The sequence below is a fragment of the Parasteatoda tepidariorum genome, chromosome 4 (assembly GCF_043381705.1).
Source record: "Parasteatoda tepidariorum isolate YZ-2023 chromosome 4, CAS_Ptep_4.0, whole genome shotgun sequence".
Taxonomy (NCBI): Eukaryota; Metazoa; Arthropoda; class Arachnida; order Araneae; family Theridiidae; genus Parasteatoda; species Parasteatoda tepidariorum.
In genome coordinates, this window is record NC_092207.1 from 43941759 (window position 1) to 43966429 (window position 24671).

Sequence of the window (24671 nt, forward strand, 5' to 3'; positions counted from 1 at the left end):
CCTTTTAGAAAAACATTCGACTGTTTAAAAACTTCAATATAATTCTTTGACATAAAATTTCTACAAGAATGACACATGTCTCCCTATCAATATCAGTGATCTGAGGAATTTTTATTAATTTTCACTCATTTGAGTATTAAATGCGTACAAACCACATTACGAGTTCGTAACTGTACTTAATTCTTTAATTCTGCAGGTCTTCAACAAGAGTAAAACTTAGAATTTACCATTATGAATTTTGTTCCACCACTCAGTATTTCCACAGAGAGCAACATTTCCCACAGTATGACGAAATCAAGACATGCATTACTCTTGAAGAAATTCAATGAAACCATTTTTGAAAGGAATTTTTTAACAGATGTCGTATTGGAAGTGGGTGATCACGTTTACAAAGCTCACAAGTTAGTTCTTTCATGTTTCAGTCATTACTTGAAGAGACTTCTTGACTCTGAAGGAAGAGAACCATATCGAGTAAGCCACAGTGTTTTGGTCGAAGGGCTTAGTGGAAGATGGTGATGAGTATTAATTTAGAGCATAAGGTTTAGAAATTATAGCAACAGCTGGAAGAAGTTTATAAAAAAAAAAACATATTTTTTCAATGAATTTTGTTAAATAAAAAATTGAATCAGAATGATCTAAATTTATAGCTGATCATAATTTATTTTAAAAAATCAAAATATTATCGATTTCCCGAACGTACTTCCACTAAGATCTTAAATTTATTTATCGTTTTATTAAAATATCTCCCTGTTTATTTGAAATTAATAATAAGGTGACATAGGACTTTCAAAATTTTTTTAGAAATTATCAAGGGATTTGTTTGAAATTCTCAATATATATTTATATTGTTAAAAACAATTTATATACAAAATTTCAAAACATTATTTTTAAATTTAAGAAATTTAAAAAATTTAAATTTTGAATTTTTTATGTTTTTTCAATATTGTTCCTCGTGTTTGAAATTTTGTTAAAATGACAAAATTCTTTTAAAATATTACATATTGGGTAATATAAAAAAATTATTTTAAAATATTACATATTAGGTAATATAAAAAAATTGTTGGGAGTATTTTTATTTTTTATTATTGAAACAAGAAACAGTAAAAAATGCAGTAAAAAACCAGCATTTTTGTAAAAAAATCATCATACCGCTATAAAATTTCATGTATAAAAATAATACTATTTACTTAATTCAAAAAACTTTTCTAACTAAACGTTAATAATATTCATAAATATATAACATCAAATTCTCAAGTCAATAAACTGAAAAATCATTTCGCTGGAACAGTTTGAAATTTGTAAATTTGCCAGAAAAGACATTTTGAGAAAAATGACTTGTGCTACCTTTTCATAGCAGGGCGTCAAAGGGGCGTGGTCAAAACAGAAATGGCCGTAACTTCGTCAATTTTGCTCTAATTCAAGAAATTTTTTAAAAAAAACGCTCATTTAAACGCCCAGATTTCAAAAATACAGAAAGCAAAAATTCGATTTTTCGGCAAATTTTTGTTTTTTTGAAACTCCCTTGTCACCTTAAAATGAATATTTTAATAAGCCAAATGCTCTTTTAGACTAGGTTGCGAACTAACATTCATATTACCTGATTCATATTGCCTTCACTCGCTTTAAAATATATCAATAGGAAATAACAGTTGACAAGTTTCCAGAGCTCAAAAACAGGCACCCATTTTCAAGATTTGACAGAGGTGAATGAGAAGAAACAAAAGGTATTTGAAATATAAACTTGAATACCAAACAGATTTATTCATATGAACGCTGATTTCCTTGATAATGACAGAAGTTTATCACCACCTCTCCATAGCGCCTGAAAAGGCATCTTGCCCTAATTTTCCCCTCTCTGCACTCTGGCTTTTTTTTTTCTTTCTGTTTTTCATCTTTTTTTTCTTTCTCGGTTTCCGTGGCTTTTCTAGTTATGTTTCTCACCTTTATTTTCCCTTTTTTCAGTGGCAACTTTTTTGCTTTATCTTTCAAATCCCTTTTGCTTCTTCTTTTTCTCGTTTGGCAAGTCTTGAAAATTGGTTCCTGCTTTTGAGGGCATGAAACACGTGGACTTTTTTTTCCATTTATATATTTTTGAAGTGAATGAAGTTTTTAATCGGGCAATATCTTATCGCTTCAGTCTCTTGGGATAATTTATTTAGCATTCAGATTGAAATGTCTTTTTGAAAGTTGTTTAAAAGAATTTTTAAAAACAAATTCTATGCAACTTGCAATTTATTTTTAATGAAACATTTAATCGGTGAGCTTTTCATTTTGAATACAGCTCCAAATGTGTATATAACAAAATTGTTTTCGCTCGAAATGATAATTTCATTGTTCATAATGAACAGTCATCTAAAATGCAACTTTTTAATGTTAAATTTAAATTTAACAGCTAAGAACGGTAAACGGTTACGAAGATACGGCATTTTGGAGAAGCTTAGTGCTGTATTTATAAAAATACAAAATTTTACAGAATCGTTTTCGCAAGAAAGAGTAAAAGTGTTATTTTCTTCAATTTAATTTATTATCAGCATTTTTTTAGCAAAGAAAAAAAAATCACGCGTCTAATCGGTTTCTATAAAGATTACAATTTAAAAATTCCGACAAAATCTAACATTCAAAAATCCAATCTTTTCTTTTCTCCCCAATTTTTTTAAAAAAATTGGTTCTTAATTTATTAATGATTTGATTTTTCATAAATTGATTTGGGTCACTTTGGACTGTATAAATTTTAGTTTTATTATGCGTGTTAGTTTCGACTGATGTCTTCAAAACTTCTGAACCTCTTTTCTTGTTTCCCCCCATACACATTAGTTACGCCTTTAAGTAGCCAATAAGTGGAATTTACTGCTTCAAAATATTCACGTGTGAAAACTAAAATACTTCATTTTTAACACGATTTGTCTTAGTTTTTCACATGAATATTGCTTTTGCCGTTACCTTTTATTTTTGAGCACACCGTTTTGATTTTTAGTGACTTAAAATTTAATATGAGATACTTTCTTTATGCATATGATATGAATGTTTGAAAAAGTGATCTTGAAAATTCTTTATTGTTTTATTTTTGACAACTTAACAACTTGGTTTAACGACTTAAATTTTATTTACTCCTTTTATTTTGAATTTATTAATTAATTTTCTTTCTTAGTTAGTGATACCTAAGGTGGGAAGAGAAGAGATAGAAATACTGCTTCAATACATGTATACTGGAAAACTTAATTTAACTTGTGAAAATTTTTTTGAAGTATACAAAGCCGCCGCTATGCTGGAAATGGTGGAAGTTACGCAAGAATGTATTCAGGTTTGTGAATTACGCATAGCTTCTTTTTACATGTAATTAACAAAAAAAAAGCCTCTGAATAATCCCTATATCAAGAATCCCAGTACTGTTCCGATAAATTATCCATTGTTCTCAAATTAAATTGTAAAAAAACTATTATTGGAAGATAATTTTGTCTTTTTCCAACCAATTATTTTAAAATGGGCATAAAGAATTAATTTTTTTTCCTCATTGATATTGGCCTTCAAACCATTTTATTGTACCTAATTTGAACAAGAAATTTAAAGGAAATGTGCTCTAAACAATTCTTCACTGAATATGACATAGAAATCGTGATAAATATAAATACATATATGATTTACAATAAAAAAATCACCCTTGACAAGAATGATCCTTCAAAGAGGAAGCAAGACATCACAATTTTATGTGGAAATTTACCGTTATGGAAATACAGATTCTTATAAGAAATCTTTTCATCTCTAATTGCAATTGATTGGGAGCATGAACTTTCCAAACAGCCAATTAAGTTCGGACACATAAAAGGAGTTATTACCTGACAAAATACCCGTGGCTTCAGCTCATATAGTGGCTATAAAGGAGAACTCGAAGCAGAAACTTGTCTGTTAAAGTAGCCCCATTCTTAATCTGATTAAAGTTCGGAGATCTGGGTGGCCCATCTATCCATTGAATATTTTCCCACTATATAAAATCCTTAGAGTATCTTAATTTTTAAATAATAATTTGTAATAGTCAAGAATATATCAATTCCCCCTGCGGCAATCAAATTGTAAAATCTTTTTAAAAAAAGATTTTATAAGAATTTTTTTAACTGATCATACTAACTGCGATTACTATCACCGACAAAAGTAGAGTTAAGCTGTCATAGAAATTTTGATACCAAAAATATATATATATGCTTTTATATTCTCAAATAATCTAAATGTATAGTAAAAACAGCAATACCACAATTTGTTCAAAAGCATTGCTGCAGTTTAAACTCTTTTTCAGCTGTTGGAACCTAAAGGAGACATCAAAAGTTGTTTTTACTCATTCATTGCGGCAAAAAAGTTACAAAATGACACAGCGTATCTAAAAGCTCGGAAACACCTAGCACACAGATTTGAAGAAACAATAACTTCACCGGAGTTTTTAAATTTTGACGTAAATAGTATTCTGGAACTAATATCCAGCCAAACTATTGGGACTCGAAGGTACGTGTTTTTGTTTACTTCATTTTTCTTACGACCGTTATCATTGGGTTTTAAACAGTATTTTTCTCTTAAAACAAATTTCATAAACATGTTTAAAACATCATTTTAGATCCAATTCAACTTTGACTTCAATCCCCTTAGTAAGGAAGACGGCAGATTACACGAGAAAAGAAAAATATTGTTTCAAAAGAAAAATAACTCCTTGAAACTGGTCACGAAGTCACTCATATTAGAACAATCTTAGCGGAAAAGTTCACTTATGAAATGACAGAGGTGACTTAAAATGTTAAGAAATAATATATAAAAATTAGTTTTTGCTCGTTTTTTTCCTCAAATTTTTCCATGAATTTGGATTGTCGTTTAACAATCCCGTTTTCTTTTTCTTTCCTCCATTAACAACTATTATTTTATAAATGTTCAAACTTTTTATCAAAAATAGAAAAACCAATATCATATTTTTAAGGCATGGGTAACTTCTATCGAAAGAATTTCATATTCTAAGCAAAAAAATACGTAAACTATCTTTTGCATATCCAGAAATTTTCTTCTCAGACAATTTTTTCTTTAAGATGGGGGGGAGGGAAATAGGTATCGACGGGGAAAGTCAAAGAGTTTCATCAAATTAAATGGTCGAATAATTATGGTTCGAATTATTCGCACCAAAGAGTTAATAAATTTAACAAGTAGGATAACATAAGTTAACCCTAACATATTAAGGTTGCTGCATTTTTGAACGATATTAGAGTTTAACATGCTCCTAAATTTTTAACAGTATGGCGTTGAGATAAATAAAATAAAAATGTACTTGAAAATTTTTTCTCTAAATATTGTTCGTGCAATGCTTTTCAATTTCATAAATTTCAACATTTGTAGTTGTCTATAGTAGTATTTTACATTTATCCAGAGCGGTCCTTTTACACTTAATTATTTATAATTATTTTTCGTTGTGAATCGTGCTTTTTATATTTTTATCCTATTTTATGATTTCATTTCATTTTTTAAAGATCTATTCCTATCACTAGGTAGTTTTAAATTTGTTTACAAACTTTATACGGTAGAAACAAGTTAATTAAAATACAAATACTTATGATTTATTTATGATTTATTGATGCTTACGATTTAGTACAATTCACCGATTAGTTACCCTTTTTTAAAAACGTGCCGTTTTCACATCAAACTGTTACTTTCCATTATTTCTAGGTATTTATTTTAAAGGTTTCCGGAATTGCCACTGGAAATAATAAACAGCAAAATGCACTGAAACATCTTATTTCCTTCACAAAAATCATGGTGTTTTTTATCAAAAATTATCATTTTTGATCTGCATATTGTAATTAAAGAAGGCACAAAAAAACATGAAAGAAAAAAACAAATACTGAAGATTTAAAAACAGTCTTAAATACACATAAATAATTCATTGTATGTGTTTTTCAGACGTATTCTTTCCATCAATCACATTTGAGTAAAATTTATTAAGCTAAAATAAGCTTTAAAAAAAGCTTTAAAATTGGGATATTTAAGTTTACCGCTTAAATAACGCTAAGGGGATAAATATTTTGTTCATTTATGCAAATACTTGATATTGCCTAATTCGGGTCAGAGAATTTCAAATCTAAAATTTGTTTTGCTCCTGAAGCTACAGAATTTTTTAAACATGATGTTTTTATTCTATATTTTGTGGAAATACGCAAGTTTAAAAGCGTAATGCATAGCAGGGAGTCGTATGAATATTGAGACAAAGTTCAAGGAGAGTTAGGGCAGATCATTAGATAGGGCGAGATTAAAATTGCATAAAAACTCATGACCAGAAACGTCATCATACGCCGCTAGTGGCGCTAACCTATTTTGAAATGTTGAGAAGCACAAAAAAAATTTATAGCAGATAAATGCCCTTAGTGGCGTAGGATGACATTTTCATATTATGACATTTATATATAACGTTTTTAAACTTGTACATTTCGAGAAAAAAATAAACTAAAATGTCATTTTTGAAAAAGAAACTATAGAGCTTGGAGAGAGAAACACATTGTAGATTTGAAATCAACGATACAAAAATATCTAAGATCTGTTAAAAACATCTCATGCAACAAAAAATATTGTTTCCTTGTGTAACTAACGCAATTATTTTCAGCGAAATGATCATATTTTTGTCTGCTTTGCATTGGTTGAATAATGATTATACACAGAGATCCAAATATGTTGTAGAAGTGATGCGACGCGTGCGTTTCAGCTGCATGAGTATGAATGAAATTATAGCATGTTATCATCCACCAATTTTGCCACAGATTTTGGAAATACCCGAAATTGTGTTGCTCTTATATAGAGCCACATGGTGAGTAATTTTTTTTTATAATTCTTCAAAAGAATTTTAAAATTCTCAAGAATATTGAAAGTATTATAGAATTTAAATTTTTATCTTTTAGAAATGTAATGAACATTTTATTAACAATTTTAGTAAATGCAGCAGAAGCTCGATATAACGAGAGCTGCATAATACGAGAAATTTGCTATTACAAGACGTTTCCAAGTCGCCATCGATATATCAATATAGATAGGGGAACTATATGTTTATAAGGACCTTAAAATTACTTGGTTTCTGCTATTGCGAAATATATTTTTCTGCTGTTTAAGTGAGCAGTATTAAACGAAAAAGGGCAAAATGAAGACATATTCTTTCATTTTTAGTTTCATTACATAAATGGAAGAAGAAAAAAAATTTCATTTTCTGCTTACAAAATTATGCGTGAATGATCACCGGGCAAGTTATCTTTCTCATTTCAAAAGAAAATTTCTGCTGCTATTTCTAAGAATACTGTCACACTTTTCATAAGAATTTATATATCTACATATATCTATATATTTATATATCTATACATATCGGCAATGCACATATCTACAATGTTCCCTTAATTATTTTCCTGACAGATTACTATTTAAATAAATTTCCTATGCAATTCATGACATCCAAAAAGGTATTGCATTTCGTTTCGTCTTTATTTTTTAATCTTACCAAAATTCTCAGACCAAACCGGTCAAAACCGGTCTAAAATGTGTCCCAACTAAATAAAGCCATCTCATTATTTTCTTGCCATAATTGTGCGCAAGGAAAACCAATGAAAATTAACTATAAAGTTAATATAGAAACACTTATTTACAAGGACTCACTTGTGCTTCACCTAGACAGGAAAAAAAATCCTCGAATAAGAAAAAGAGGAGGAAAAAGAAGTGTCATATAGAATCAAGGGTCACTTCAGATTATGGTTAATATATCCTGCATGTTTATATATGACTTGAAATACATGCTGTTTTTATATCATTTACTAAATTCTGAAGTACTACATTTGCATTGCCAGGTTTCAATACTAACAGAAACTGAAACTTATTTTTAAATTTAAACAAAATAACGATTTTTCAGAAAAAATCGCTACAAATATTATTTCGAAAAATTATTTAAATCATTCTTTTTTTAATTTAATCTACAAGAAGGAAAGTAAATCATCTGAGTGGTTAATTACTGAATTATGTGTCGAACTAAAACCGTGGTATTTACGTAAAAATATTTAAAATGTTTGGGTGAATGTTGCATCAATGCAAATACATTTATTTTAAAGTGCTATAACCTCTGTATTATTATATTTTTTAACCAGTTCAGCATAATATTAAACCTATTTCGGTGCATTTTATTAAAATTAAAAATATATACTTGTTATCTTCTAAAAATTATGTTTTTAAATCTTTACGAACACAGAGTTATAATATAGCTGCATAAATTTGTAATTTACTTAAGTTTATGTGTTATTAAAATTGTGAATTTATACAAAACTTAATCCACATTTTGGTCTTAGTATATCTCGTTCAATTTGGCTTGGAGTTTAATTTCAAAACATATAAATGCCAAAGCAGAGAGTTTGTTTTTACTTGAAAACTCTAACATATTTCACTTAAATTTAAACAAATTTGTAGTTGACTATTACAAATTATAAATTTTCCATTTATTCATTTATTAAAAATTTTTATTTTTGTTTTGCAGTTACATTACAGCTAAGTTTTTGGGGCAAGAGAATCTTTTCAGACAATATGAAGTCCGTAAAAGAAATTTCTTGTTTGAGGAACTACCGATGGATATATGGGTGAAACTGTTTTTCTGTCATCTCACCATAANTTTATTTATAATAGATTTTCATTTCAAAACATAGTTTTTTTTATAATTGAATAATATTTATTTTTTGGTATTAAAATGCAAATTAAACATTCAAATATATATGCAAGCAATTTTCTAAATATACTTGTGTAATAAAAAAAATTAAAACTGGTTTTTAAGGCTATTAGCGTTTTTAATTGAAACTGATTTTTGCGATTTTTGCTCAGTCTAAAAGTGGCATTAAAAATTCCAAGATGGCAATTTAGAATGCATCAGAAATTGTTTCTGGTTAGTCCTTTGATTTACTCATTGTCTACATTACCAGAGAAATTGCTTTCGATGTTTTTTTCTTCCAATAACTTCATTAGTTTCAAGTATCCATTGATGAAAACTAATTCTTCTGAATTTTCAAAGCTCGATTTTCTAAGTTCTACTTCTTTTCCACAAATGTTTAATGAATTTTAGCATCACCAATGATAATATGAATTTGAATATATATATATATATACAAACTTTTTCTTCCAATAAAACTCAATTATTTATTCTTTTCTGTTTCTAGCATGACCATCAGCATTCTGGAGGTATAAATATAACGCCGCAACAACAAGAGGATAAAACTCGAAACAGCTCTTCAGACGGAACTATTTCAATACATACAACTGACTGCTCATATTATAAGAAAAGTGCTAGCCTCACAAATAAAGAAACAATTTTTTCTGATAATCATCCGTTGCAAACATGTGCAGATTTTATGAGATCGGCAAAGAAGAGATATTCAAATGTTATACCTGCTGAGAAAGAAAGTGAGGGCTGAGAATTTATCTCTTCGAAATTTATTTATGTAATATTTTCGCTCTTAATGTTAAACAAATTTACGAATAAAAATATTAACCCTTTGCAGTCGTATTCTCGGCCAGCAAAGCAAGCTTCTTTTACCGTTTCAGTGTTATGTCTTATCTCAGCCACTACATCAAAGAACAGTCCTAATATTATACCTTTGAACAATACTGCAACTTAGACGTGGTGGCTCAGGAGAGCGAGCGTTCACCTTCCAATGAGGTGCACCGGATTCGAATCCCGGCAATACGTTAAAATACCTGTTAAAATATGACAACTGACGTTATAATATCCTGAGTGGTAGACGGATTATGAGTTAGAGTTCCCTTGTCAGATAAACTGTGGGAGGTTTTTGCGGTTTTCCTCTCCATGTAACGAAAATACTGGTTATTTCAGAGAAAAAGTTCTCCACGAAGGCAAATTTCTCTCAATACTTGATTCAGGAGTTTCTTTTTCTTCTGGATTTTGTTCAAAATTACAAGGCTACATAGTTGAGCATTACCAGTCAGAAGTCCAAAATTGGGAAGGTTGTTCAACGATGGTTTTAAAATAAAATACTGTTCACTTAAGTTGATAGGGTTTAGAGATATATAAATTTCAAAGAGAAAACTTTCCATTTCTCGTTGCGTTTAAGTGCATTAGTTTGCAAAATCACCTGATTTTTAACCCTACAGAAAATGTGTTCTATATGTTGGAACAACGGTTAAACACCGAATTCTGGAATCAGCTCCCCTCGCTATTCAGTAGATTTATGAGAACAATTTCTTTGAGAATAGTTTAAACAGGTTGCGATGCGCCTGCAAAACCTAGTGGACTCTCTTCTTAATTGATTTCTAGTGGTTATAAAGTCCAGAGGAAGAGTTTAAATTTTTGTCCAATGTACTTTTAAAATGAACTGTTTGTTATTCATTTTTTTATTTTTGCAGGTTTTGAAACAGCAGAAATTTTGGATAATAATTACTATGATTCTAGATTGCTGAGAAATTCTGATTTATACAGAAGGAATGTGGAAAGAAGCCCATTAAAAGCGTGTGGACCCGAAACAATTCATATTAAAGTGGTGAATGAGGAATCTTGTGCAAAATATCCAGACCAAAAACACGCACCAATATCCTCCAAAAAGAAAGCTCATCCACAAATTTTTTCTCCAGAGGTATACATATATGTAAATATATATTTGAATTAGATATTAATATATAAATAAATATTAAAAGTAAAAAATCAGCATATAAACATTTTGTACCTTTTTAAAATTACAGAAATAACCTGGTAAAAACTTACCTGATCAAAACCTTCATTTGCTTCAAAAATATTTTGAAGCGAATGAAGTCTTTAATCAGGTAAAATCTACTTCAGTTTCTTGGGATTGTTAATTTAACGGCAAAAATGTTTTTTATGCATATTGTAAGAATCTGTCAGTAATATGTTATAAGAATTTGTCCATTTTTGACGAAATTGAAGCAAAACTTAACACAAAAGCTATATTTCTGTCGTAATTTATAACCTTTAATTATCTATAATGTATCAAAATATTGAAACTTAATTTTTTTTAACAATTTAAGAAGATTACAAGCTTCTCTAATGGACAAAGACTCCTTAATCAAGAATCTACAGACCAATATGATGAGCACTATTTGCACAAGGCGTACATCAATTTTGATCGGAAAGCAAAGAGACATCAAAGAAATATATGCCCAGAGAACGAATTAAACATTGAACCAGTGCATTCGGTGGTAAGTTATAATTTTCATAGAATTAAAAATTTTCACGAATGAAATAATTTATGCTACTTTTATAATTAAATATTTAATGGGCGAATATATTAAATTACATTTCGCAAATACTCTAGCTTTTGAAAGGTGTTATGATAATGTTAATTTACGATAAAATTAGCCGGTTTTCATTGATAAAAGATGTTTTAAAATCATGTTGCTTCTATATAATCTAAAACTGATTTATTAAATTCACAAAATATAACTTAGATCTTCTACTACTACGCTTTACATTTATTTCCAATATAAAGTTTTCGATTTGATTTCACATCCATTCAAAATAATTAGGAAACTAAGATTTGTTTGCAACTTTTACTTTTATTGAAAAATACACAGGCAATAGCTCTGTTGCATACAGAGTGATTGCAATTGTGTAAGGAAAATTAATTAATTGAAAGCTTTGTTAAAACAACTCAAGATTAATTTTGAGTTACATTTTATTCTTGTATCTGATTGCATAATCAATATATTAAAGCATTTGCACGCACAATTATACAGTGAAAACTTACCTTTTGTTCTGAAAGAAGTAGTGCAGAAAACAATGTAGCAAGGAAAAGTAAAGATTTAAAAGGCATACTTTTATATACAGTGAACCAGAACGTAGTCTTTCTCTATTTTTCTCTGAACCACAGAGTTAAGTTCTTTTAACTATATACCTTAGCAAAGATGGTACTTGCGTATAGAAACAGCTGTATGTCTCTAAAATATTTTCATTATATACAGTTTACAATAATTCTAAGTAGTTTTTAAAATTAATTTACTGCCAATAACTTTTTTTTTAAATATTCTGCAATGTTTTTCTTTTCGTTTCTTAGTAGATTGGTAATTGGATCACCTTATACCCAATTGTGTATTTACTTTGAACTTACACGGCGAAATGCTTCGCTTAAAATCGTTATACAATGCAACAAATGTACACGACATTATTTTTAAGAGTATAACTCTCATGCCAGGATTTGCAACGCGTGTATGTTTCATTTTATAACCAACGTTGAGCAGCAGATCCATCCTGAGACCAATGTTCAACTCCGTTGCCTTGTAATTTTGAACGGGATCCAGAAGAAATGACAGCTCCTGAATCAAGTATTACGATATATGAAGTATAACCATTGCTGGAATTCGAACCCGGGCTACCTCATTGGGAGGCGAGCTCTGTATCCCTTGTGCCACCGTGACCAGCGTATATGTTTGATATTTTTCTCTTGATGAACTGTATTTCAAACCATACCTTTTTTTATGCATAGAATACGAAGCTCCGCCTTTATCTCGCTTCGCTGCACAACCCCATTATCTTAGCAGTCGTCTTTTCCTCTTGTTGTGAAACAGAACATTCCTTGAAAAAACAAAGTTTATTCTATTTTATACATTTCATTCTATTGTTACTCATGAGGTATTAACGTTGACTTCACTATTTGTTTTCTTTCAAATTTTGAATTCAACTTAAAGGGTTATTGTCAAGGAAACAAACTCGCCCGAAATGAAGGCATTTCGATAGGAATTAATAAGCCCCAAAATTGATTACAAAATTTTTTTTTAAAAATTTGAGATATAAAAATAAGTTTTACTTGTCGGGTTCAGGAAATGATTAGAATTTGCATGGCCAGCCAGCACAGAGCTCTAGTTTAAATTTGAGTATCAAGCGAAAAATGGTTGAAAGTTTTATTTACGATATATATCTTATGGCAATAATATGTCATCAAACTCTACTTATACAGGTCAGTAAAGTTTGAAACGTTGTAAACGTCAGTAAACGTTGAATTTTATTAAGATAAAAGGTGCAAGTAGTAGAGAAGTGGACGGAATTTTGATCGATAATTCCTAGATCCCATTTCTGAATGTGAAACCTCCGTTAAGCGGACATTCATGGGACCAAAAAATTTGTCCGTTTATGAGAGTTGTCCGTTTGCGGGAAGGGTACCCTAATAACGAAATTTAACCCCGTAAATTGTTTTTAGAATATTCTCAAAGATGTAGAAATAATTAAATAATATCTACAAGGATACCGTAAATATCTACAAGAATATTTATTTAAACAATAAGAAATATATAAAAGATATATAAAAAAGATAAAAAAAAGAAGATTCCTCATATAATCCTTTTTTTAAGATATAAAGAATCTTCTTTTTTTTATCTTAAAAAAAGAAGATTCTTTATACATTCTTTTTTATATAATAAATATAAAAAAAGAATATATGAAGAAGTTTGATATAAATACATAATTCTGGATGTAGCTACAGTTAAATAAATATAATTTTCCTATTAGCATAGATACTCAAGTTAGACATATGATACCAAATAGGAGCGTACTGTCCTCAGTCCGTTTCAATTATTAGGTTCACATCCCCTTACACCTACTTATCATTTGATAGGGAACATGGTTAATACCTTCTTGGAAAATAAACCTCCCATGATTCACAGAAAAAAAAGTAATGCATACCTGTAAGTCATGAGGACCTATGGAGATGATTATTCACAATTGATCAGCTATCAAGTGTCTGAATAAATGTTTCATTTATATAAACACCTCAAAGATTATACTTCTGTTCTCTTTTTTTTACCCCAGTTGTGTTAAATACAGTCTTCAAATTGATAAGAAAATTAAAGAAATTTTCAATGGGGAAGAAGCATTGAGAGAAGTCATTTCAACTTGAGGGGTCTCATAACCTGTGTGGTCCAGATGAAAAGATCAAAAGATGCCGATGTCAGAATTATTTCAGGAGTGCAGTACCATTTTCTCTCCTTTCTTTACAAAGATAAGACAAGGTGACAGGAGACAGATTGATTTTTCGGTGGTGAAATAGCTTAACAATATTTTTAGTTATGGATAAGGCAAAAAGTTTTATTTACATGCTTTAAAAATGGTGTAAAAATGAATTTTTTTAGCTTGGAATTTATTTAGAAAAAGTAGTGTCCGGTTTGTAGAGATAAAAAACAACGTTTCAGGATCAAAATGACTGTCCGCNCTACTTATATAGGTCAGTAAAGTTTGAAACGTTGTAAACGTCAGTAAACGTTGAATTTTATCAAGATAAAAGGTGCAAGTAGTAGAGAAGTGGACGGAATTTTGATTGATAATTCCTAGATCCCATTTCTGAGTTATATGGTTAATAAACTAATATTTAAACTTACATTGTCATACATCTTAAGGTGCCAGTTAAAATTTGAGTCCTCTAGCTAGTCTAATAAGGATCGAAATGTTTAGGTGCTAGTTTTGTTATAAAGTTTGCTTATATCGATCATGAAACGGAGGAAAGTTGCAATGCAATTAGGCTGTATTCCAGATTTGAGTAGTAGTATTGGTGTACTAGTAGTACTAGTGATCTGACAATTCGTTTTGGAGCTTTATATTTAAAAATTGTGCTTGCAGTCTTATGGATTAAGAGAGATGAAATTGATGGAAACTCAGTTGATTACGAAGTATTCAGTCGATAGAAAAATAGGACCTTAAATGAGTTAATTTTTAAAGCCATTTGTTTCCATAAGACAGGAAAATGACGAAGCCCCTGGCCGAATATAGATTTAAGTGCTTAAGCTACTTAAAAAGTAGTCGTAATTTTGATTGTAAGATCCGTTGTTACAAACATGAAAACGGCTTAATAAAAACGTAGTATAAAACAGTGTGCTATGGCGTAGCATCTCTTGGCGTAGTATGGCATCTCTTGTGAAATTATGCAAAAGAGATGCATTTACGAAAATCCCTTGTTTTTTAACATAGTGAACTCAATTTAATCTTCTGAAAAAATATACTTTGCAATTTTAGGTAACTAAAGGTACCGCCACTTTAAAGAAAATATCACCAAAAAGTTCAACTTTTGATTCTTTAAAATTTAGTACAACTCCCAAACAATGTCGTCCAGAAGTGTTTGTAAAGAAACAAAGATCTACCTTTGAATCTAAATCCCACTTACCAGATGTTAGAATTCAAATCGTATCACCTGAAAGTTTACCAGAAAAGGAACTGGGGTCATCAGAAATTCGAAAACAAAACAAATCGTTTCTACACGAAGCCAAATCATTAGACCAACAACTGAAACCAAAAGAGTTTCATGAGGCAGCAGCCAAGCTTACCAAAAAGAAAATCGTTAACTATTCCGATACTGTGGTGAAAATGAAAAATGTTTCACCGAAATATTATCAACACGATGAACAGCTACCAAATTTTAAAGTTTTGAAACAAATCGAAAGACAATCAGTCTCGAATTTGGACTTCAATAGACTTTACTCCGCAAGTAAAACAATCTTTAAGGATTGCTTTCCTCAATCGGAGGATGATTCACACAAGATGTTAGGGGACGAACTAACATTAAAACAAGCCAGAGAAGTTGATGAAGAATTTATAACATATGTGCTTCAACCATATAATGAAGATGTTAGGATGGACGATGACAAATGTAAAGAATCAGAAGTTGTACAATTTAGCTAGGATTGTGCGATCAATAGACATGGTACCTTAAATTAAACAATTTATCAAGGCAGCTCAACTTAATTTCAGGATTATACACATAAGAAGACAATCGAAGAGATTGTTAAGAATAAAAGAAGCTTTTAAGTGCAAAATACAACTACATTTTTTAGAAATTTAAAAAACAAACCAGATTATATGTTAAAAATTAAAATATATGTATAATGAAATTGTAGAAAAGAAATTATTTCGATAAAATTTCTATTTCTTCTAAAATAGAAATACAATTAATTAAAAAATAATAATTTTTTTCCATTAGTATGTGTAAATTCCATATGCTGACTGCCTTTTCAGAGGTATATAAAGTTCTTTCACCAGGAGATTTAAACATATGCCTAGTAAGTGGTCACAGCCTTACATTCGTTTTGAGAGGAGTCAAAATTTAAAGATAAAATATTACTTATAACTAACTTAAACTGGTTTTAACGATTCTAATTGTTGAAATTAAAAATCATGTAGTATAGCGAAAGAGATGTAATATAAATATGACTGTACACTGCTAAAAAAATTTATTAATAAACGAATCGCTTTGAATAACTTTTAATCTAATGATCAAATTTTTAAGTACTAAAAGACAAACTTAATAGTTCCTGAGGGTTACCTCAAATAAACTAATTAATTAGAGTAGACGATATTTCAAGTTTCTAAGTCGGACACAAAAGCTTACTTTCTCTAAACATACCTTTATTAATATCGATTATTATATCGATAATTTAATTCATTGATTAATATTTATTATATCGATTGAAATTTCAATCGATTTGGATTCCGAACTCTCAAAATATGCGTGGTGGCCGCAATTTGGAAAATATGGTCGCGATAATTTGATCAGGAAGACTGTAAAAAATTTGGTTCCCTTAAAGTTAATTATACTTTTTGCATATTTCGCCAAGCTTCGAGAAATGTTTAAGTGAATTAAAAACTTGTTGCACACAATTATAAAATTCTTTTATCTAGAGATATCAAGGCAGATATTTGCAAAGATATTCGCGGGCAGAGAGTAATTTTTAATTATTTATTATTTTTTATTGTTATGTTTTACAACAGTTAAAAAAAATTTGGGATGGTAAGAAATACATTTTTTAATATTATTTTTAAGAAAGTAATTCTGAATGGAAAAATGCAAAATTTGAGGGAAATCGGTCGAATTATTCGGGAGAAATTAAATTTTAAAAATACGAGTTCGATAGAATAGTTCCTGATGCACTAAAAAAAATTTTTTTTTAATTTTAAGAAAAATTTTACACAATCTTTGTAGTTTCAATCATAATTTCTTTTAGCATAAAAATCGAAATAATAGAAACAAAACATCTGTAAAGACTTAATTTTTTTCTAAAAGTGTTCTTTCTTTCGCTCCTGAACTTCAGAAACCTGAAATGAATAATTTTATTTTTTCCTTAGAATGATTTCAGACGATCCATTTTACAAAAAAAAAAATTTTCCTGCGACAACTATTACTACCCTTACTTTATTATGTCGCCATCTTTTGGAGTAAAATTGAGTTTTAATCATCTCGTATTTTTACGGACTAAAATTGCGAATCGTTTGGTTTTGGCACTTCGCATTGCATTCTTAAAGTTAACAGATTTTTCAAATTAAAAAAAAAAGTGAACACTATTCCTTTAGCCATTTTTGAAAACATTTCAGCAAATTTACTGATTATGGTTAATTTACTCAAGAAAAATTACATTTTTAGCTACAGCTTTTTTAATGAGCTTATTATATGCGATAGCAAAGATTTTGTTGAAAGTTTAATTAAAAACAATGTGTGATTTAAGCGTCTAAGTAATAATTCATTTTATTATGCAGAATTATTTACTGTCGAATAATTTATTTTCAATTATCATTTTTCCTCTTAGAGCATTTCTATAAAAAAAATCCATTGAGAATAGCAATTAGTGAAAGAAAAATTTAGTACATTGTCGTTTAAAATTTTATATTTTCTCAAATTATAAGAAAAATAAATGGGTGATCACAACACTTTGAGTTTTTCCGATCTGATTATAGTGCATGAGTTTAAACATTTTCAAATTATATAAACATATGATAAAGCATCTGCTTATCCTAAAAAATGTGTATCTATAGTCCTCTATGGAAGCATTTTGAAGAATTCAGCTTACTCTAATGAATATTTGTATTTGGGGAAATATTTGGGAAGTTTTACTTTAAATTTTGGCCTTCAATTAGCTACGGAGCCAAAACATTTGTTTCACTTTCAAATATAGTAGGCTACAGAATCATATTTCTAATTTTAAATATTTAAAATGCCTGTGAAACACTAAGAACTTAAAAAGTATTTTCCACTCTATTTTTGTAACACTCATTACCAATGTTAAATAGGTATCCGAATGGCAATAACAAATTTGTAAACCATTTTTATGGTTTTCATATTATTATTTTGTAAAACAGAAACGATTGCTGTCGATTTACCTATCTGATCGCAGAGCGTTTTGTTAAAACTTAACACTTTTCAAATTATGTAAACATGCAGCAAGTGCTTATCGTAGAAAAGTAATTAGGATTGTTAGAAATATTTGTGTGGTGCCCATTTGATATTGATTTCTAAGTCTACAGTATTGTAAAATATTTATTTTATAATTTTAATTGGTTTCTCCCCTTTTTAACTCGGAATACACAGTCAAAAAGATGGGAATCAATATTTGATTTGATTTGAATTCCTATGAATTGCCTTTCGTCAACCGCACATAGCACATTTCGTCAACCCATATAGCATTAAAAAAATTTCTGTTTTAATTCCAATACACAGCTGTTAGACTGAAAGACTAACAGCAATTAGTAAATTTCGTAAGTGTGTAAACGATAATATACAAAATCCCGGCAAGTGTGTACATAGACTATAGGCATTGTATACAATGCCTGATGTTTTCAAGCAAAGTATGATCTGTCAGAATTATTATAAATTTAACCTAGACATTACATAGGGTCTTAAATATAATGAAAAATGTCCTTTAGGTAAATTATGATAACAGGGTTTGATATAATTGTTACTTCGCTTTTTTTAAAAAGAATATTAATGAGTTGATGTCCAAAGAAAAGTAACATTTGCTTTATTCAATAAATCAATTTTTTTATGATATGAATTATATTTTAAACGATTTATTTGATTATTATTAATTATATATTTGATTATTATCATTAATTAATTAGAAAAAACATCAGTGTAGGAACGGGGGAGGAATGTAGTACACAGTAAAAAATTCTGGGTCAAATTACGGTAAAAAGTACTGGCACTCTGGGTGCATGATTCGTAAAATTTATTTTACCGTAAAATTCATTTCTTCCGCAAATCCATTTTTACCGTACTTTATACAGCTTATTTTTCTTTAATTATTTTTTGACTACAGTGATTTTACAGTAAATATTACTGTAAAAATTATGATATTTCAGATTTTTAATTTCGTAAAATTTTCTGTAAAAATAGATTTTTCGGTAAAAAGAACCGGCATCCTGATGTCAGTACATCTGGCCGTAATTTGATCTGGAATTTTTTACAGTGTATTTAATGGTCTTTTGCTTAAAAACAGTGTAGGGAATATCTGGTAATGGCACACACATATCTTAGTTATTTTCCCGGTTAATCCATTTATTATTATCAATACATCGAGATAACTAAACATATATGCTTTTTTAATTAAAACAAACTAAATAGTGTATGAATATACTTACTGTATCAAATTAATTTCAACTGGAACTGATAAATTATATTTGTACTACTTAGTGTCTGTTTGTTACTTGGCATTGTATACAAATTAAGTCATTATGAGAAATTTTTAATAATTTCATACATTGCGGGTGGCATGAAATATGACAGATGAAAAGTCAATGACTTCGTTTCCATTACGCTATAATATACACTATGATCTGTGACAATTTCATCTACCTTGATTGAGTATTGGCAGGTGTTGTATATTATCGTTATCATAAAATAGGAAAATCAACCATAACGAAAGTTTTATTACAGGACGATAAATGATCATAACTTAAAGCTATAAATTATGAATTTTATTGTACTTTAATTATTATTGTAATGATTTCTAAAATATTTTTATGTTTGTTTTGGTGTGCACACAAGATTAAGCAGATTTCATATTTTTAATCTTTGAAAGTAAAATCTTAATTTCTCATTAATTGTAATTTTTTCCCCTTATACAAAGAAAAATACTACAAAATTAGATTTTGGAAATCTAATTTGAAAAGTAAAGGAAAATTTAGCTAATTGGAAAACAATAAGCATGCTTTGATTCCATAGTGACCTCTGATAATTTTTGTGTTTGTTCTGGATTGTAAAATATAATGTTTAAAAAAATTTACCGAGATTTTGTATTTATAACAGTTGAAAATTAATCTTAATTTTTCAGCAATCATTTTATAACAGACTATTATGACAGTGACAGATTATAAACCTAATTATTTAAAATTTATTATAGTATTTGAAAACTTCAATATATGTGACGAAAACAAAAAATTTTATATACAAAATACTCCGTAATCGCATGGGGTAAAAAATTTATGCGTTTTTAGGGTAAGATACTTTATTTAATATTTAATATAATTCGTGTTCTAATATTGAATGACGTTGCTCAATTATTGAAACTGCAATCAATTAAAAACACATGAAATTTTTATTATAATACTTTTCTTTCTTTTTATTAAATTTCTGTTTGGTTTTTATGCATTTCATAACAAAAATATATGTCCAGTGTGCAAAATAAGAAACAGACCATTATGATTTCTTTTATTAAAATATTTATTTTGCATTTATGTTGCTCAACAAAAAAACTTTTTTATTTTTACTCTTTTTATTTTCCAAAATGAATGATAATAAATTACTAAATGTCTTTTCCTGCTGTTCTCGTCTCATATTATAATTTTTGAAAAAAATGTGCTATGTCTAAGATAGAGCGCATTTAAAATTTTTGCAGGGGGGGGGGTGAAGCACCTAAGTCTACGTACACCACTGTCTCCCTCTTTTATCTTAGATAGGTTTCTTGTGGTTCTAAGTAAAAGTAACATTAAGGGGTCCAAACTTTGGATCGCTCTCCTGTTATGAACCATGTTTTTCAGATTGGGTATATTTACCTACATTTTATACCCCTTTCTTTAGCGTTAGAAATCCAAATCCGATGAAAAAAAAGTATGTTTATTCAGAAAAAGTACATTTTTGTGTCTGAATTAGTAACTTATTAGTATTATATATTATTAGTATTATATATTTAGTATTATATAATTACTACTAATCTACACTAATTAATTAGCATATTTAAAATTACCCTCTTGAAAACATTAAGATTCAATTCTAGAAAGTGAAGATCCAGTAATTTGATCAATTCATGGTAGTCCGTTTGTCAATTGGCGCACTGTACATCATGTGTTTAATAATTAATGTTGGCTTCAAATATTTTTCAATATCATACTCTGAATATTTTTAAACTTACTATTTTGTATGAAGGTCATACAGTATTAATTAATAAAATAACTACAGGTCCAATGAAATCGACCGGTTTCCTTCATTGAGACAATAAAACTTGTGTTTTCTTTTTACAAGTACTACTTAACCTTTTTTAATCATAACGTTTATGCCTAGGTTTGCGTAGTTTGAAAGCTAACAATTACATTAACCTGTACAAAGCCATAAAATGGCCAAATATGTCTAAAAATCAATTTCCAAGAATAAGCAGCCCAACGTTTCTCCTATTTTTGCATATTTTTAGTTCAATTTCTTTTAAAGGTAAAAATATTTTATTTCATATTTTGTAACTGTCTTTCTGAGTTTACGACTATCAATGTTCAACTCTGTGACCTTGTAAATTTGAACACAACCCAGTAGATAAGAGAACTCCTCAATCAAGCATTAGGACGAATTATTCTTCGAGGAGAACTTGTTGATGGTACTTACTCACATTTGCGATGGGGAAGACCACGAAAATCTTCCACGGCTATCCCAGCGAAGTTATTCCATCCCATGATCTGTCAGACAATGAGGATATTTTGCAACGATAGAATTTTACCAGTATCCAATGAGCGAAAACTCTAAATTGGATAGAATATAGCTAAAAGGAGCAACAAAAGTAGTTCGTGGGTTTGCAGAGTGCAGCTCCCCAATAGTCTTAGAATTCTTGTTGAATATTTATATCAACAAGACACACATTTGGGATCCTAATATAATATTAAAATGAATAACAAACAGAAGCTAAAACGAAAACTATCACTAGGGTGAAACGAAAACCATCAAAACCTGTTTCTCTGCAGTTGAGAGTTTGGAGTGTTTCTAATTATTCTCTTTTAACTTTCTTCCTTTTCCTCCAACAACCAAACCGGTTAGAGCCTCGGTGGCTCAGGGGATGGAGCATTCTACTCCTAATGAGGTGACCCAGCTTTAAATCCCAGCAGTGGCGTGTTGATACGAATTCAGATCCTTGTTCGCACCAACCATACTGCTGACATAAAATATCCTCAGTAGTAGACGAATTAGGATTAGAATCCGATTGCCATCGGGCCAACCGTAAGAGGTTTTCGTGGTTTTTTACTCCATGTGACACAAATACGGGTTAGTTCCATTAAATAGTTTGTCCCAATGTTTAATCCAGGAGCCCCGTTGTCTTCTGGGTAAGTTTCACAATTGCAAGGCTACGGAGTTGAACATTAATAGACGTAAACTCAGAATTGGGTCTGCTGTTCAACGCCGATTATGAAATGAAATTAAAATCGAACAGGTTAACTTTCATTTTTTAAAGGGATTTTGTGAATATATAATAAAAATTTTTATAACGAAAAATCATGCGTAAGCTATTAAAATTTTATTTAAATCGTTACAAATTTTTTAAAAAAAACTGCTGCTGCAGTTATGAAAAACACTATTTTAAGAACTCTTTTTTTTCTATTTAAAGTCTATGAAGAATCATCTCATTATTGATCATGACTAAAACTACTGAATCTCACTTTTTATTTAAACTTCAATGGATACTTCTTAGAATATGTTGTAAATAGGGTAAAATAGAAAAAATTGAAAAATTTATTCCTTGAATATTTTACTGTAGTCTTCTCGAACATTGAGAGCGTTTCACACATTGTAAGAAATAAATTTAAGAATAATTTCCATTAAATAAAAAAATGTGTCTTGGTATGCATGCAAGTTAATTATTTGATAGACGAAAATTATGAAAAATCATTTATAGAATTACTATTTAGTCATAAGATTACTATTAGTTAACAATACATAATAAGTCACAAATTATATTTATATTTGTTTTATGATTAATACACTTCTATATTTTTTTTAAAAAAAATTAGACTTCATTACAAGTGTTCCTTTGATTTGAAATTTTAGAACATACCGCGTGATAAATTTAATATGCTTCTTCTTCTAAAGCGTCAGTCTGCGTTAAATCAAGGTCACGGATTCTTTCTATTTTCAAGGACCTCCTAAGAAAAATAAAGCTCATTAAAAAATTTAAAATAAGCAAAGAAATGTATGAAATATAACCTTGATTTATTTTAAATTGAGTTCAATGTGATCGCCATTTTAAACATTTCAACGACGGCATAGCTTCTTTCAATTTTGAATTTTACGATTTGTTTGTGTGCAAAAGATGAAGAAAAGATTAAATAAGTAGAGCAACTTCTTTTACAGATATTTTTTTGCATATTTATTTATTTGAAGAATGAAAAAGCAAATCGATCAGATATCACTTTGGAATCTTTTTTTATGTTTTATCACTTTCTTTGGTGAACATGTGTCAGCATACTTGGAATTTAAAAAACAAAACATTTTTATTCCACATGGATGAAACATTAAAGCTTGCGAATGAACTTCTTCTGCCAAATTAGATTCTTTATTATTTTAATTCCATGTCTTTAAAATTATAATAATACTAATTTATTTCATACTTTTGATGTGTCACGATGCCAAAACAATGTTTTTGATGTCAAAAATAAACAAATGATTCAAGAACACTGAATATTTTATATGGAATATTAAAATTTAAATCGAAAAATTGATTTTCGATAAAATATAAAGAGTATTGTTCGGAAATTAAATTATTGAAACAACATACTTAATTGTATATCAATAATGTTGATATGCCGAGTTTAGATTTAGGTACCAAAAGGGGTTGACAAACGATAATTTTACTCGTATTTAATGTATTGTAAAAATTTCTGTTAAGTAACACAATAATTCTGTAAATTTTCTACAAGAAAAATTTCAGTTCTCTAAAATTACTAAAGTTTACAGTTAAACTAAATTGAAATTTGCCAAAAGACGCATTTTTTTCTATTAACATATAAAAGATTCTATTAACTATTCTTGTTAATAACAGATTCTATTTTTTTCTATTGAAAAATAACAAACATATACAATCTGTAACCACTAGTATAGATTGTATCTGTTGGAAGAGAAATTTTCAGTTTCGAATATGAAAAACTTTGGTATCAAAGCGGCAACAAATAATATGATAGAACGAAGCACATTCCAACCGGGATGTATGGTGGGTAAAGAGTTAGCTTCATACCAGAAAGGACTCACTTTGGGACGTTTGAACTTAAGAAGGGAAAGAAATAAAAATTCTACGACGATTTTTTTCAGACATGATGGTATTAGTTATCTCAAAAATCGCGAAAAATTACCCCAAAAATAGAATAAATAAAAAAACTTCAACAAAAATTTCACAATCTGGTTCAATATGTAAACCAGAAAATAAACAACTATCTCCATGCTAAATTTCTCTGCCGTAATCTGATCTACGGAAAATATCTGGTGCGTACAGCTATTTTCTGTTGTGCTATGTTACCGCAAATTTTTGTCAATGTATTTTTTTTCCTTAGCATACGGATAATCTCTGGCAAATTTGCTGCCTAAAATTTTTCTTTAGAGAGTACACGTAAAATATTGTATTTTATTTAATATCAATTAAATTGGTTTCTATTAAATATCTATTAATTTGGTTAT

The 24671-nt window shown here is 29.0% G+C and overlaps 1 protein-coding gene across 5 annotated transcripts in view; it reads left to right on the forward strand.

Annotated features, from left to right (window-relative positions):
* The window catches only part of LOC107452939 (uncharacterized), a 60390-nt gene that overhangs the window by 31595 nt on the left and 4124 nt on the right, over positions 1-24671 (forward strand). The window contains exons 2-10 of one of the 5 annotated variants that reach the window (XM_043049496.2): positions 197-471; positions 3149-3301; positions 4289-4491; positions 6623-6823; positions 8522-8621; positions 9192-9435; positions 10396-10622; positions 11032-11202; positions 15002-15798. In XM_043049496.2, the coding sequence (XP_042905430.1) occupies positions 232-471; positions 3149-3301; positions 4289-4491; positions 6623-6823; positions 8522-8621; positions 9192-9435; positions 10396-10622; positions 11032-11202; positions 15002-15664 (2202 nt within the window). In that variant the 5' untranslated portion in view covers positions 197-231 and the 3' untranslated portion in view covers positions 15665-15798. Of the gene's footprint in view, positions 1-196; positions 472-3148; positions 3302-4288; positions 4492-6622; positions 6824-8521; positions 8622-9191; positions 9436-10395; positions 10623-11031; positions 11203-15001; positions 15799-24671 lie in introns of those variants that run through there. The other 4 variants (XM_071179730.1, XM_043049499.2, XM_043049497.2 and 1 more) reach the window with 4 other exon arrangements.